Consider the following 15,651-nt stretch of genomic DNA (forward strand, 5'->3'; position numbering starts at 1 on the left):
AACTTAAAGGCGGAGTCAAATATCACACCAAGGTTTTTGACATAGGGTTTAACAAGAGTGGACAGGTTTCCTAGGCTGTTGGCGATCAATTTGATGGAGTCAGGGGGGCCGAACTTCAGACTTGCTTTCATTCAGCTGCAGGAAGTTTTGTGCCATCTAACACTTGATATCTTCAAGACAGTCCATGAGACTGTTTAGATTGCACCGGTCATTTGGTTTCAGGGGGAGATAGAGCTGTGTGTCATCTGCATAGCAATGGAAGGAAATGTTGTACTTTTGAATGATTTGACCAAGGGGAAGTATGTAAATAGAGAACAGAATGGGACCTAGGATGGAACCCTGCGGGACCCCACAGGAGAGACTAGCTGGGGGAGAGGAAAAATTGCCTATGTTGACGGAGAAACTTCTATTGCTGAGGTAGGATGTGAACCAGGTCAAGGCAGTGCCACCAACACCAACCCCGTACTGGAGACGGTCAGTTAAAATGTCATGATCCATGTATCGAACGCTGCGCTGAGGTCAAGAAGAATCAGGACAGCACAGTCACCGGAGTCGATAGAGAGGAGCAGGTCATTGGACACTTTCAACAAGGCAGACTCTGTGCTATGGTAAGCCCTAAAACCTGACTGAAATCTTTCCAAGATGTTGTTTTGGTGTAAGCAGGGCAGCAATTGACAGAGAATGACCTTTTCAAGAACCTTTGACAGGAATGGAAGTTTAGAGATTGGTCTGAAGTTACTAGGCAAGGTGGGGTTTAAGTTGGGTTTTTTCAGGAGGGGCTGGACCACTGTGTGCTTGAAGCAGGTTGGAACGGTACCAGTGGCCAGAGAGCTGTTGATTATAGAGAGGATGCTGGGACCGGCTATGTCAAAGACATCCTTCAGGAGACCAGTGGGGACAATATCAAGGGGGCAGGTTGCAGATTTCATAGAAGAAACAATCTCTATAAGGGAGGGTAGCGTGATGGGTTGGAAACAGTCCAAGACAGATGATGCAAATTCTTTGCATCGAAGCTTTGATTTTTAGTAATCGAGTTACTCAAGGAATCGTTTCAGCCCTAGTCAGAATTACAGCCTATTTTAAGCCCTTGGTGATTGCAGTTTTCCTTGCTGATAATGAGTACAAAGCAAACTTGCGCCTCCCCAAATCACAGATCAGTCAAAGATTGGTTCATGTTTTGGGAGCTGTCTTATTATGCTCATCTGTATAAACATTAGCTGTTCTCTGTGCTCATTGTCTTCGCCGGTCAGTAATGGTTTTAAAGAATAAGTGATACTTTAACATTTGTATGCTGCTACAATCGCAGTGTTGATAGAAACCTGTGGTGTATTGCTATAATACTCAGACTGCTGTTATAATAATTCAGTACGTGGCAGTAGTAGACAGGCTGTAGACTGCATATAATTGGAATTAACCTGGAAAGGAGCACTAAGTCAGTTTTGGGGTTACGATGTTCAAGTAAAGATGACCTCTTGATTTCTGTCTTGTTCTGGTTTTTCTCTACAAATACACAACAGATTCATCAATAAGCTTGTGCAATCTTATTTTGTCTTCACAGTTGCCAAGAGATTTGACATTCCAACCTTGGACTTAAAAGTCTATGATGAATCGAAGACTGAAGTTGACGAGGAGGTGTTTGAGTTTCTTCTAAAGAAACAAGACCTTGGTGTGCTGGAGATTTGTTTACCCCAAGGCCCAAATCCCGATGGTGAGTTGCTTATTAGCTTAGAGCCTCATATTCATCCATAGAGTCCTGGCTAGCCTAACATGTTCTGAATATGTGAGACAAGCAGATATATCTGCTGAATTGTTGTTTCTCATTTTGATAATTTGAAATTATCTTTGTTTCTGTACTCACCTGTCCCACCCCTTCTGGAACAGTAGTGGGCCTAATCAAATCTAATGTGAAATTTTTGCATTCCACTTGTCATTAACAAAAAGTCCTCTAGTAATAATGGATGTTTCCACTTAAATTGTGTTATAGTTACAGTGTTAATCACACCTGTTAAATGTTAACATGATTGCTAGATTCGTTGAGCTCCTCTACAAGCAGCTCCTGTGCAAGCTCCAGTGGAGACAATGAGGGGGACTCTGATGACACCGTTATATTGCAGCATAGTCCTGCTACAAGAAAGAGAGCTGAGGATACTCGTCTAGCTCAAGTAAGCTCTGCAGATTTCCTTACATCCTTTCAGAAAGTTTAAACAAATGCCAAACTTGAAGATTGAGTGATAAATGACAGATGAATGAAAGTTGTGAAATGATGACCATGGTGTGTTTTACAATACCTGATATTTTATTACTGTTTTAAACGTTTCAGTGTGTTCATTTTTTTTTTTATTACTCCCACTTTGATGATTGAAGACATTCTGAAGAACAAACCTGGAGGAGAGAGGATCATGAATGAGTATGCTCGGACAAAAAGCCTAACAGATACCAGAAGATGCGATATGGTCAAGATATTGGTTGCACATATGACAAGTGAACATGGGTATGCTGTCATATAATCATTACATACCTACGCACCTAATACAAATTTTTGGCTTGACTTGGTGCAGTACAACACCCCTCTTTTTGCAGAAGGTGTCATTTACACATCAATACTTTTGTTTGGATCTCATACAGTAAAGTGTGTGTGTGTAAAACGGATTCAGCCATGCATAATTCAGATTTAGGGAAACAAAGGCATGCTTATGTCGTAACAGGGTAAGCTACACATTCTTGCAAGTTGAGCAGAAGCAACTTGAAATCCAGCTTCCTCCTGTGTGTGTGTGTGTGTGTGTGTGTGTGTAGGACAAGTCCTTCAAGGCGTGTTAAAGAGGACTACGCAAAGGGCATCACTACCTTGTTCCCATACCTGGCCGATCCTAGGAGCAAGTTTGGCTATGTAAGTACATTAAAAACTAAGTCTAACCTATTTACTCACTTCTCTGTGACTCTTAAACCTTTAAATTTTTTGCTCAGAATGTAAATATTTAAATTGTTGATTTACTGTTGGGTGATGTTTTTAGTGCAACTAAAGATCTGTTAACATTTCTGTATGCCCACCATCTCTGCCATCTCTCCTAAGCTCAACTCTGGTGGTATTAAAGCCCAGTTGAGTTCAGCACTGCAAGGGTCAGACCTGTTGACCTTGACTGAGCAATTCTTCATCTATGGGCATGTGTGTAGTTTTAAGGAGAAAAATGAAAAGATATTTTAACCTGCTCATTCAAACTGAATAACACTCTTTACTTTAGCAGCATTATTACAATGCACAAGATGGGAGTGGATATCTGGCATGGAGACTGAAATTTGTTCAAAAGGAAGCATCAGAGGGACAAAAGAAGACCCTCCGTCAGTCACTAACACTAACAGGTATGTGATTTTGATTGTAGTTAGACTTAAGTCTCATTCATGACACATGATGGGAAAATAATTATATGTAAACTCTTGTATAAGCAAATGTTTTTTAGTCTTTTACTGTTTTAGTAGCTCTTAGTATTCTGTTTCTGAATCAAATGAATCCTACTTTTCATCTGGTGACATAACTGCATGTATGGCCATCCTTGCAGAGTTTCCGAGCCTTGTTTCTTATATCTTAGGACACAATGTCATATACTTGTATAGAGCAGATAAACCCAGTAATCGGTAAAAGTTCCACCACTGTTACAGGTGGTCCAAAAGCTGATAGAGACCCCTTCAGAGAGGAAAACTAGCTAATCACAGAAAGCCTGTGTTGCGAGGCCATTGCACTGATGAGGCATACAGCTGATGAAGCAATTGTCAAGGATAAGATGAAGCAGACCTTCACCTATCACCAAAAGATGGTTCATGACCCAGTGAAGTCCTCTGAAATATTCACAGCGTTTCCACGATTCCTAGACATAGCAGGAATGGTATGTGGATCTTCGACTGCCTTGCCTTGAAACTGTCAGGACAATTTTTTTCTGTTCTACAATAGCCTGGTTAGGGCTGTAATATCTCTCATGACGATAGTGCCACACCATAATGTTTACTGTTCTGTCTTGACTTATTCCATCTTGTCTGCAGATTGAGCAGGATTTTAGTCTGATGTTTGGTGATGCCGACTCTGCAAAGTTCCTGGAGAAGTGGCCTACTGTCTACAAGCAGAAAGTCCTTGGACAAAGCCGTGGCCTCACACAGACAGGCGACCTTCAAGACCTGGTTCAAAATGCTGAATCCACAACAGAAGTGGAAAATGGTACGCTGGAATAAAAGGATTATACTAATGGAAGGGAGAATTGTTTTTGAAAGCAAAATGGAATGACTGTTAGCTTTCAGTAAAAATTTGTTTACGAATTTTTACTTGTATTTTCAGGATGGGACAGTGACATGTCATCCATTTTGGTCCTTGTCCACCTTCTGCCACCGTCACCTCATGGCCGCAAGACACCAGGAAAGCTCTCAGCCAGACAAGCCCGTGACCATCTTGTGAAGTTCATCAAGGTGAGGTTACAGTTCAATGAAATTAGAAGAAAGATCACTGTTCTGTCCCCATTCCTAATCCTATAAACCCTTTTTAAGATTATGGTCAAATCATGGTAAGATCATGTTTATCTGTAATTTAAAGACATTTTCTCAAACTGTTTGCGAACCGTGGCTCATTTTAATAGCAGACTAATGAAGTTCTTGTGTCACAGACTGGGACCAGCGTCCAGGGGCATCTGGACAGCATCATGGAAAGCCTTCAACCCTATCTGCTTGCTGTGGGGACCCAGAGGAGTGTGATTCACAAGTACTTCATTGTGATTGACAAACATGCAATACCTTGTAAGTCACCAGACTCTCTTGCCTGTTTTGATGAGCTTTTCAAAGCTCATTTTGTCTTCGGTACCTCGTACAACCAGGATCTGGTAAATGTGTACAACTTCTTGCAAACCACCATTTATGAAATTGATGTTGGTACCACTAAGGTGAATCCTAGGGTTGCAGAGTTGAGGGCTCGGATGCTGCATTGAGTTGATACTGAGATGTTGTGTTTTATTTGCAAAAGCCCCCAGGCAAATGCTAATTCCCTGACAAAGCACTTGAAGTTGATCCACGGACTTTGTTCAGGAAAGACACTTTGTCTTAAATGCGGCCAGGCTGGTTGTTCACATGTTTATGGCACTTTTTCTGGGTTTAGAAAGCATCTCAATAAAGCACCATGCACCCTGTTCTGATCCTGGTGAAGGCCCCTCTACAGCAATGACTTAGCAGCAAGTCATTTTGATGACTTGCCATCAAGAAGTTCCCCTTCTGACTCAGTCCTTCTCAATAAGAGTCTTGTAGACAACTGCACTGCAACAGTAGCCGAACTTAAAGTGGCAGGTGTAACAACCATTAACTCTTTGGTAATTTCCATGGAAGAGATTGTTGATGATATCCATAATCAAGCAAAAGAATCTGTGAAGAAGTGTCTATCTTTACAGGAGCCTATCAAAAGTGACATTGAGTGTAAAATTGATCAGTGTTTTGAAAAAATGGAAAATCCTTTTGGTGTATTAAATTCTGAAAGCAAGAGAAGGTGGTTATTGGTGGTTATTATTAAAGATGGCTCTGAATTAGTCATCAAATCAATTTCTGTAAGCTTTTTAATATCTTCAAATATGTGATCTGGGGCCAGCCACTTCCTCTGGATGAAATTACAAAATGTACCCAGAATTTTTCTCATGCTAGTATAGCCAGATAAAAGTATCAAACCACCTGTTAAAAGGCACCAGAATACAGGAAATGACATCTACTCTGTTAAAAAATGAAATAAATTAATAAATTATCATCATGTAGAGTTAAATATAAACACTGAATAGAGTAGAAATAGATAATAGAGTAAAATTGTATTCAATTATGTAGAAATAAACTACATACCTTTTCCCATATACTTGTTAGTGCTGGTCAAAAATTAACGAACAAATCATTTATACCGAATCATTCTCGGGCTTGATACGTCCTGGTTCCTCCCACTTCGAGTTCCCAAAGCTCATTAAACGACTGAATGATTGCCATGTACCTTAAATGAAGACATCGCACTTTCCAGCCCGCTCTTTGTGGAAGTAGTCTATATTATTGTTGAGCGTGCCGTTCATTCAGGATTTCTAGTTTCACTTTCAAATCACTATCCAAGCTGTCCGAGACAAGCAGCATCGATACTTCCATGTTAAGGCGTTCCTTGAGGCGTTTGTGTATTCTGTATACGGGTTACGTACATAGTGAAACTTGAGAACTCGAATGAACAACTCGCTCAACAATGTAGTACTCGTAGTACTACTTCCTCATTGAGCCAGCCGTTCATTTGGGTTCTCGAGTTTCAGTCCGTACGTAACCCGCATACGTAATACTGGAACTCCACTCGACACGGCAGCGATACTGAATGCTGGAGTTGCTGCTCGTCGCCGACAGCCTGCAAATGACACTGTGCCTGCGGTACTTTAACACAAAACAACTACTGCTTTGTTGTAGGGACGATAAATTGATAGACATGGTTTCACTGTACAAACAAATAATATTGTTTGTGTTAGTATGACAACTGTATGTCCTTGTATTGAGCGGTTGTATAGTTTTATGTCATGTGCCAACTTGTGTTTTTCCCCTCAGGGCTTGCCGTACTTAGATACTGCTTTAGTGAATGATTCGTTCATGTGCCGGTTACTGAAAACTCGAACTCGACTCGACATGGCAGCAGTATCGAACGTTCGGCATGCTGCTTGTCTCGGTCAGCCTGCAGATACTGTGTCTGCCCAGGTAGGCTCGCTGCTGCAGTTTCCAGCTTGGTTGGTAGTTGTTTATCCTTTTGGTGTAACTAATCTTGTACTTCGTCTTAAGCCATATTACTAACAAATTTAAATAAAAGTATGCTTTTGTATTCTGTTAATTATTTTCTTAAACAATTACACACACCAAATTTGAAAACTATTATTACAATGCTTCTCTCACCATATGAATAGACAAGTATAATCAATAAAACTAAAAACATTTACCAACATGCATGACTTCATAAGTTACCATCTAAAATATAATGAAATAGAAACAATTAACAGTAATTAAATAGGGTATCTTGCTGCTCTAGAACGAGTACAACCCTTACTGTGTAGACACACAGGACATTGCCCGGAGCTGTATTTAGACCAGCAAATCCCATCAAAGAAAAGCTTGTAAACCCGAAAAACTCATAAGTCCGATTCATTTGGATGTACTGACCCAGCATGAATACATCAACAAAGAGACACGAACTTCCGGATGCTAGTTGTCTTCCTCGCGCTAAAGGCATAACACATAACCAACACAAATACGGGTGTTGGTGATCTAACTCAATGGTTATCTAACTCAATGTTTGCAGCTTATTTCACTAGATGTGACTCGACATCATGTGATCAAAATGAAAATTACAACATCTAACCAAACAGTGAAGATCTAAACGACTTTTACACAGTTTTATAATAATTACCCGGCATTCCACCCGAGCTCCAACTGCATAACTCCGCCCCCTATTACCCAAACACTGTAGAACTATATTTTATTCGTGGCCTGTCTAACTCCTGGCCAGAACGCTACAATATATTTATCTCTGGATGTTGGATGTGCGTAATTTGGTCCAAATAAACCACATATTTGTACATATAACATTGAGGGCAGAGCCTGGACCGTATGTGGTTCCTGGATGCAGGGGCAGAGTGAGATATCACATTGTTTATCACCTCTCGTACAACCTTTTCCTACATAACTGCGCATGCGCCGATCGGAAGGCAAGCACGTTGGTCCAAAATTTGTTGCGAGTGTAAGTACACAACAGTCTGCTAAGTGTTTGTATCCAACCTACAACGACTTAACGCACGTGGTAAGACCTAATGTAGGCTACGACTTAAACGCACATAGAATATTAACGTTACATTAACTGCACTTCATTGAGTGTTACGATTGGACACTAATGTTAGCTGCCAGTGCTAAGTTTAGCAGGATGTAGCTAGGTTAGCTACCTGACCTAGTAGGTCCATGTGTAAGACAGGCGTGTCATGACATTTTCGTGAGAACTTCCAGCTCTGACTGTGAATACCGTCTAAAGTAATCAGTCACCCAGTTGTTTGTTGTTCACTGTAACCAGCATGATATAGGCTAGCCTATTCTAGCCTGGTAACTAGCTAGCTAGCTAGCTGCCACTAGCTGACCAATGTCAACCATACCACATCAAGTCCCAGTTACACCTGCTATTAAAATCCACTTGTAACTGACTAGACAGATGAATGTAGGCTGCTGGTTCAAACGCAGCACCTGCTCCGATATTATGTTCTGTTGAATGGGGGAAAAGAACATCAAGACAAACTATCTTGAAAAATCTTGCAATTTACAGTGGTCTAGAGTATCGTCTAAACTTATTTTGTTATGATTGGCATATAAATGATCCACCAAGCAAAATCTCAACGTTTACAATTGGTTCACACTGCCGTCCTGTCAGACGAACGAATTCCGCAAGTTGAAAAAAAAAAAAAAATCAACAGAGATCTGAATGTATTTTTCTGGAGGCGTGTTCGTTTCCCGAAAGCAAGACAGACTTTATTTAAGGGAGTTTGGTGTGACGCTGTCATACAAGAGATAATGGGACATATTTTGTGCCAAACTGAGACCAACTGGGAAAGTGAACCGACTCTTGCAGAATTAATGTATAATGTGTAAGTTGTGGCACATTTTGAAGGATCGCTGGTAACTTGAGGTTTTGGTTGACAAAATGACAGTTTTACACACTGAATCCTCTAAAGTTTATATATCCTGAATGATGGACTGTAGGTAACAGCAGGGCTGGAAAGAGTACTAAAACATCCTACTCAAGTTGCTGAAATTTTACTTAAGTAGAAGTAAAGTTACCGGTGTAAAAATCTACTAAAGTAAAAGTAGAAAGTAGCTAATTTAAAATCAGAGAGCTACAGAATTTGGAATGGATGGAATGGAATGTGATTGGATGTGATTTCAAATGTAGCTAAGTACAATACTTCAGTAAAAACCTACTTAAGTAAAAGTGAAATTACTGACTTAAAAAATAAAGAAAAAAAAAGACAAAAAAGCTACTCAATTACAGTAAAGGGAGTAAATGTAATTAGTTGCTTCCACCCTTGGGTAATGGAATTCCAAAATGGAAATGCAGCATTTTGGAACAGAACTTGTCAAAAATCTTTATTGATACTTTGTCACAGATGCATCCTTTGTCTGTGTCGGTATTCTCCCAGGTTTAACCAAAGCTAACCCCGCCTCTCCCTGTTTGTCATTTGCAGGGACCCGGGTCGCTGTAGCTTAATAGAATGCGACGCGGTGGCGAAACGGAGGAACCTGCGACTTACGAACGAGTGGTGTTGAAGAACGCCTCGGTGTACCACTATATGAAGGTCTGCCTGTAAGTGTCATTAGCCCCTTTCACACATGAAACCTGTAAAATTGCCATGTTAATTTTTCTGGTAAAGGCAGCAGTTTATGTTGTACACACATGACATTCATTGGTGCTTTTTTAACATAATGCTGCCATTCACACAACACTGGCAATATCGTTAAATTCCACTGTTATCATTTCCCGGAAATTACGTCGAGAGCAATGTTCCACTTAGTTTTAACATGGGGGTTATTCGGCACTTGACCACCATGAAAACCAGAATATAAACTACTCACCAAGATCAGATGCAGCTGGACGAGTTTTATTTTTTTTTCCTTCCGACATTAGGTGATGCGTTTGAGATTTCAGGCGAGGGGGTGCGCCTCGCCTGTAAACGTCTGGGGGAAACCGTGCATTTATTGTACTTGGTGATTGTGTGTGTGTGTGTGTGTGTAGTGTGCTGGAGAATGAGGGTACAGGACTGAGTGCCGTTGACCTGAAGCAGCTCATCCTCACTGGCCTCAAGAACCTGTATGGAGAGGTAAGACCACCAACGCTGCCAGGGTTGGGGGTTCAAGTCCCACTCCCATTCTGATCTAAAGGCTTCTGCTTAGATGCTTGAAATGAGTTTCTTAGTCAAATATAAATAGTGAAGTTGATCCTATGTATGAATTTCTTTCCAAAGCCTTTGCCTTTCCATCAAGGCAAAGAATCTAAAATATAAGATAGTTTTGATTTGTTTAACTCTTTTTTGGTCGCTGCATAATTCCGTTTGTGTTATTTCATAGTTTTGAGTCTTTACTTTTATTCTAAAATGTGGAAAATAGTAGTAGTGTGTCCAAAGTTTTGACTGGTAGTGTACATATACAGTACATGTAACATGTACATGCATATAAATACATGCATATATACTAGGGATGTTAATAATTAACTTAATACTATCAGTTAAACAGTTAAAAAAATATATTATTACAATTTTTTTTTTAAAGTAATTAAAAAAAAAGTTTGTTGCATGGTAAAGGAAAAATAGGCTATACAATCTATTTCTTAAATAGGAACTCATGGGGTGCCTTTTATTGGAAACACATGTTTCGCTGAGTCTGAGCAAAATGAAGCGAGCAAAAAGAAGTAGCCTACTGTGTGGGACCATTTCGCCCGAAAGGACAACAAGCGGTCCTGGGACATCGGTACCATCTGAGCGGGTATTCTCCGCCGCGGGTCTCACAGTCAACAGACTGCGCACCAGACTAACCCCACAGCATGTCGACATGTTGCTATTTCTGAATAAAAACCAGTAGACAAGCTGTCCGCTATGCTGAGGACTGAGGTAGGCCTGGCCTATTTGAGGTCTGAAAAATGCGACTACAAGTTTCCGTTTTGTTAACCTGTTGGCCTGTTTTTGGTCATTAATTAGCCTATTACAAAGTCTACTATTTGCTATTTATTTTAATAAGTTAGGCTATAAAATATTTTCCTACATCTAGGCTAGGCTATTATGCCTACTAATTAGGTTCTATACAGCAGTCTCAGCGCTGGAGGATTCAATGTGTGTTTTCGTTTTGTTAATCTGTTTTTGTTCATTAGAAAGTCTGGCTACCATTTGCTATTTACTTAAACATTTATTTAAGTTATATATTTTTCGTGTAGGCTGTCTATTTTATTCAGTTCACAGCGCTGCAGGGTAGATGTGTGAATCCTCATGTTCTGTTGTTGTTTATGCTGCTATTGCACATGTAAAAATAAACCCTTTCTTATGAAAAAAAAAAAACATTTGTTGTATTGGTAATTTTTTTAATGGGTCACAGACATTCGTCCATTCTAAATAGTACATTTTAATCTTGTCGGTTAACGGGGGTCGGCTATCGGTCAGAAAATAGCATCCCTAATATATACACATACAAGACGATGAAAAAACTTGTAGTATAGCCTTACAGCATTCCACACATAACTTTCTTGTGTGTGTGTGTGTGTGTGTGCACGCGCTCCAGGTGGGAGCAGCATTGTCCTTCGACCTGCTGAAGTACGATGAGGCTACTCTAACAGCTATTCTCCGTGTTTACAGCAGGTAAGTGGCCAGTGATTCAGCTGTTGCTCTTATCCAGAGAGACTCCACTGAGGTCAACAGTAGAATAATAAGCTTCAGAATAAGCTTCAGTTCCCAGGTCACCAGCATGACAGAGATCTGCTCTGGCCGGCCTGCCTGCAGCAGGAAAGTAAGTTAAAAAAAATATTTAGAGAGTAAACGCAGCAGCAGCCAAAATTCCACTTTAGGGATTGACTGGAGCAGGATTTTGAAGGCTAAAGCCAATATTTTTGTATTGAAGCTGGCAATTGGCGATATTTAATGCTGACAGTCAATTCAATTCAGAGTTTCCCCCAGAATTTTATTCCCCACTTATTCAATGGTAGGGAAACTACTACTCATGTTGTCCAGACTGTCTTTGTGTAGCTGTGGTGTAACTGCAGACTTCTCCTTGATGTCTTGTGTGTTTTCAGGGGTTTGGTGAAGCTGTGGAGCTCCCTGACTCTGCTGGGCTCCTACCAGAACCAGACCTGCGCCTTCAGAGTGCTGCAGGTCAGCTGCCTTCACACTCCAGCAGAGCTCCAGCTTAGCTTAGTGTCCAAATTCACTGTGTGGCTCACCTGCCAAGGTCTAGTAAACTAGACCATATTTTCATAGATATTTCTATGAAACATGTTGTTTTTTTAATCTATTTTGGCTAACACTAGGGATGTAACAAATGTTCGTAACACAATATTTCGCAATACCAGAATTTGCTGATATGCATCATGGAGTTGAGAAATGTTTGCGATTTCAGCTGCGGCTTTATGTCTAAGAAATGCCGTCCAGAATGGTGCTTTAGCTTGGTGAGTCCGGCTGAACTCTACTGTGTAGACTAGACACAGCAGGAGAAGTTGGACTCGGACCAAACTGAACCTGTTTTCAGTTTCAGATCCTGGTTTAGCTTATTTGCAGAAATTATATACAAAGGGAGGACAAAAATCGAAACTGTGCAGGTGAGATAACGAAACCCTCAAAGCCATGTGCCATCCAGAGCCATGCGTCTGCACTCCAACCAAACACCAGCTGACAGCAGCTGATTTCACCAGTTAACACATCTTCAACCAGAGAGGAGGAACTAACTGGTGAAATCAGCTGCTGTAATGTTTGATTGGAGTGAAAGCCTGCAAACACGTGGCTCTGGAGGCACAAGGCTCAAGGAATTTCTGAAAAGACATCTACCCAAAATAGAGCGGATCCCGCAGATCCCGGGTTGACAATAAATCAGTAATTGGTACATTGTCATTTTATATTTCTATTCTTGGTTTACACTAAAATTAGTATTTAAAAATAAAAGTAGATCCGGTCTCCCAAACAGGAGCTATCTCTCCTAAATGGTATCCCTCCGCTGTGTTCTCTTCTATCTCTTCTAAAATGCTTGTTTGGTGAAATTCTGTTCTAAAGCGTTCGACCAGCAGTCAGTTGACAATCACAGCAGCAGGATCTGTTGTTGAATCTGTTCACCAACATGTTAAATGTCAGTTTTCAGTCTATTTTCGCAGCCTCATTCAAATGAATAGGAAGTATAAATTCGAACGCTACAAAGTCGTCCAGCTGAGTCTGATCTTGGTGAGTAGTTTATATTCTAGTTTTCATGGCGTTCAAGAGCCAAATAACCTCCATGTTAAAACTAAGTGGAATATTGCTTTAAAATCAACAACCAGTAAGGAGACGATTTTGAACATATTGGCGCTTTTCTGCCTCGTTTTGGTCAAGGCAGGAAAACAGGGCATGGCAGTAGTCAAGGCGGAGGAAGACGGATACAATTTTTTGCAATGTTCCTGAGATGGGAAAAAGCATGACTGAACAAGCTTTTTAGTATGGTGCTCAAAGTTGAGGCTCGGGTCAAATAATTCTCTTTGGTTTCTTCAGGTTTCTCCTTTCCTGCTGGCGCTGTCTGGGAACAGTCGAGAGCTGGAGCTGGAGTGAAGGAGAGGGAGACGAAACAGCTAAACCGCCGCAACACACACTGACAGACAGAAAATGAGTTTCATATGGAGGAATATCTTTTGTAAACCACGGTTGTCCAGCTCTTGTTCCATCATGGCCGCCAGAGCGGAGCCCGTTGGCGTCCTTCCATCGGCTCCTCCCTGCTGCCAGCTCCACCGCCGGCCCCTCCATGTTGGCCAGCGTGCCTCCCTCACCAAGGCCTTCTCCTCCCGTGACGTGGAGCTATTTGCCGAGCTGACGGGTGACACCAACCCCCTCCACCTGGACCCGGCCTATGCCAGCACCACCTCCTTCGAGGCACCCATTGTCCACGGCGTCCTCATCAACGGCCTGATCTCCGCCGTGCTCGGCACCCGGATGCCCGGCCGCGGCTGCATCTTCCTCTACCAGGAGATCCGCTTCCCGGCGCCGCTCTACATCGGCGAGGAGGTGCTGGCCGAGGCAGAAGTCCGCAAGGTCAAGATGTCGTTTGCCTTCATCGCTGTAACCTGCTCCGTCAAGGACAAGGTGGTGATGGAGGGTGAGGTGATGGTGATGATGCCCGAGGAGCAACAGCAGAAGGGATGAGAAGAAGAGGAAGGAGGTGATGAGAGAGAGAAAGGAGGGAGGAGGAGAGGGAGAAGATTGAGAGGGGGGTGATGAGGTGGAGGAGGAGAAACCCTGCTCTATGAAGGATAGTGATGCTGGAGGGGAGGTGGTGGCACCTGAAGACTAAGAGCAGGAGGGAGGGGGAGGAGGAGGAGATCTTTTCTATCAAGCAGGGAAAGGGGGATAAGGAGGAGGCTTTGAGGAGGGAAGAGAGGGAGAAGATCAAGAGGGATTGAAACCTGCCCTGTGAATGATAAGGTGGTGATGATGCATGAGGAGCAGCAGCAGAAAGGATGAGGAGGAAGAGAGATGTTTTGTCTAGGACAAGGGGGGGAAGGAGACAATGGAGAGGGTGATGAGGAGGAAGAGAAAGCCTGTAGTTGTGACGGAGGAGGAGGTAATACCCGAAGGCCTGCAGCAGAGGGGAGGAGGTTGTTCAACGTAAGGACCCCTTTCCCTCCCATAATGCATTGCCTAAACATTGTAGTACACAGTCGTGATGAAGGGGGAGGAACAAACTGAGTTCTGTGTCTTTTTTTTTTGTATTGAAGTTTAAACCTAAATTCCTACATCACTCCATCAGAGACAGCACATCACACCGGCGCTTCAACTCCTCATTCTGTGGTTATACCGTCCACCATCCATCACCTGGCCACGCCCACTACAGACAGGAGGCGAGGATGGATTTTTCTTCTGGTTTTGGTATTTCTGAAGGCCTGTCTAAATGTTAGAACCATAGCTGGGGAAAAAGAAAAAAGCTCCACCTCCATGTGTGTGCTTGTTCTGTGTTGTAGTAGTTCCACCTGATTTGGCGTTATGTAGTATGTGTTCCTCAAATCCAGCTGGTCATCAGTTGCATGCCCCTCTGCGATGCAGTCTAAAAGCCGGTCATTCAGTGTGTGATCAGTCTTTTTGCAGTCTGGTCAGTCTTGTAATGTGTCACCAGCCTAAAGCATAGTTCAGAGTATTTCTACACCTTTTCTGCATGCCCTCACATCGTAGTGCTGGTCACAGTTTGAAAAGCAGCTGACTCTGCAGCACTGCAGTGAGGGGAGAAATAGAAATCCAGTCTGTGTTATTTTCTGTTTGCCAACCAAAAAGGCACCTTTGTTGATGTTTTGTTTAAAGTTTGTTTGGCTATAGAAATGTAAATTCATTCAGAGTAATAACTGCATTTTAATAGCAGCGTTGCAAAGTGCCACTTTGTATCATCACAACTAATGTTTCCTATTAGTTTCTTATTAGCAACAGATTTTGTGTATGGGAAATCAGTAGTAACTCTACTTCAAGGATTAAATGAATTTGGCCCAGTCCTGCAGTTGGATCATACTGTTGTAGATCTCTGTTCACTGCACATCCATTTCCAAATAAAAGGAAACTCTTCCCTTTCAGTTTCAGTGGACTGTGTGTTTGTATGTATGTTCTTATTTTTAGAGGACATTTTTGTTTCGAGGTGTGTGTACATATACACTTTTGTCTCTTTCTCAGAGCAGTGCTGTGACTTGTTTTGGTACGTTTGTGATCTGATGTCTATTTCTGATGTCCAACACACGACACAAACATGGATAAACATGTTGTTTGCTGAGCTGTAGTGGGGCGAGATATTGTGTGACGTATGAAATGAAATGGTGTAGCGCCCCCCTCAGGCCAAGTAGAACAGAAGTTGAATGGATAGAACCATTCCCATTCAAATCAACGTTCAAGGTATGAACGGAGG

The 15,651-nt window shown here is 41.9% G+C and overlaps 2 protein-coding genes across 3 annotated transcripts; both read left to right on the top strand.

The window, feature by feature from the left end:
- Positions 1 to 7,744: 7,744 nt before the first annotated feature.
- Positions 7,745 to 13,399, top strand: rpp14 (ribonuclease P/MRP 14 subunit). Of its 2 annotated transcripts, none has more exons than XM_078283890.1 (6): positions 7,745 to 7,756; positions 9,243 to 9,361; positions 9,791 to 9,875; positions 11,323 to 11,399; positions 11,831 to 11,909; positions 13,269 to 13,399. In XM_078283890.1, exons 2-6 carry the CDS (start codon positions 9,270 to 9,272, stop codon positions 13,323 to 13,325), a joined length of 390 nt encoding a protein of 129 aa, XP_078140016.1. In that variant the 5' UTR covers positions 7,745 to 7,756; positions 9,243 to 9,269; the 3' UTR covers positions 13,326 to 13,399. The 2 variants fall into 2 exon arrangements, with proteins under 2 accessions (XP_078140016.1, XP_071755588.1); XM_071899487.2 differs by lacking the exon at positions 7,745 to 7,756 and adding an exon at positions 7,757 to 7,816.
- On the top strand, positions 13,380 to 15,325 carry LOC139911882 (hydroxyacyl-thioester dehydratase type 2, mitochondrial-like). Its single transcript, XM_071899486.2, has one exon. It carries the CDS (start codon positions 13,380 to 13,382, stop codon positions 13,911 to 13,913), a length of 534 nt encoding a protein of 177 aa, XP_071755587.1. The 3' UTR covers positions 13,914 to 15,325.
- Positions 15,326 to 15,651: the final 326 nt, after the last annotated feature.

Source organism: Centroberyx gerrardi, chromosome 5 (assembly GCF_048128805.1).
Source record: "Centroberyx gerrardi isolate f3 chromosome 5, fCenGer3.hap1.cur.20231027, whole genome shotgun sequence".
Classification (NCBI taxonomy): Eukaryota; Metazoa; Chordata; class Actinopteri; order Beryciformes; family Berycidae; genus Centroberyx; species Centroberyx gerrardi.

What these genes read in the sequence shown, in the direction of transcription:
- LOC139911882 (XM_071899486.2), top strand. Translation starts at nt 13,380, where the DNA reads ATGAGTTTCATATGGAGGAATATCTTTTGTAAACCACGGTTGTCCAGC.
- rpp14 (XM_078283890.1), top strand. Translation starts at nt 9,270, where the DNA reads ATGCGACGCGGTGGCGAAACGGAGGAACCTGCGACTTACGAACGAGTG. An exon ending in CACTATATGAAGGTCTGCCT is followed by an intron (nt 9,362 to 9,790) that starts GTAAGTGTCATT and finishes GTGTGTGTGTAG; the next exon opens with TGTGCTGGAGAATGAGGGTA. An exon ending in TCAAGAACCTGTATGGAGAG is followed by an intron (nt 9,876 to 11,322) that starts GTAAGACCACCA and finishes CACGCGCTCCAG; the next exon opens with GTGGGAGCAGCATTGTCCTT.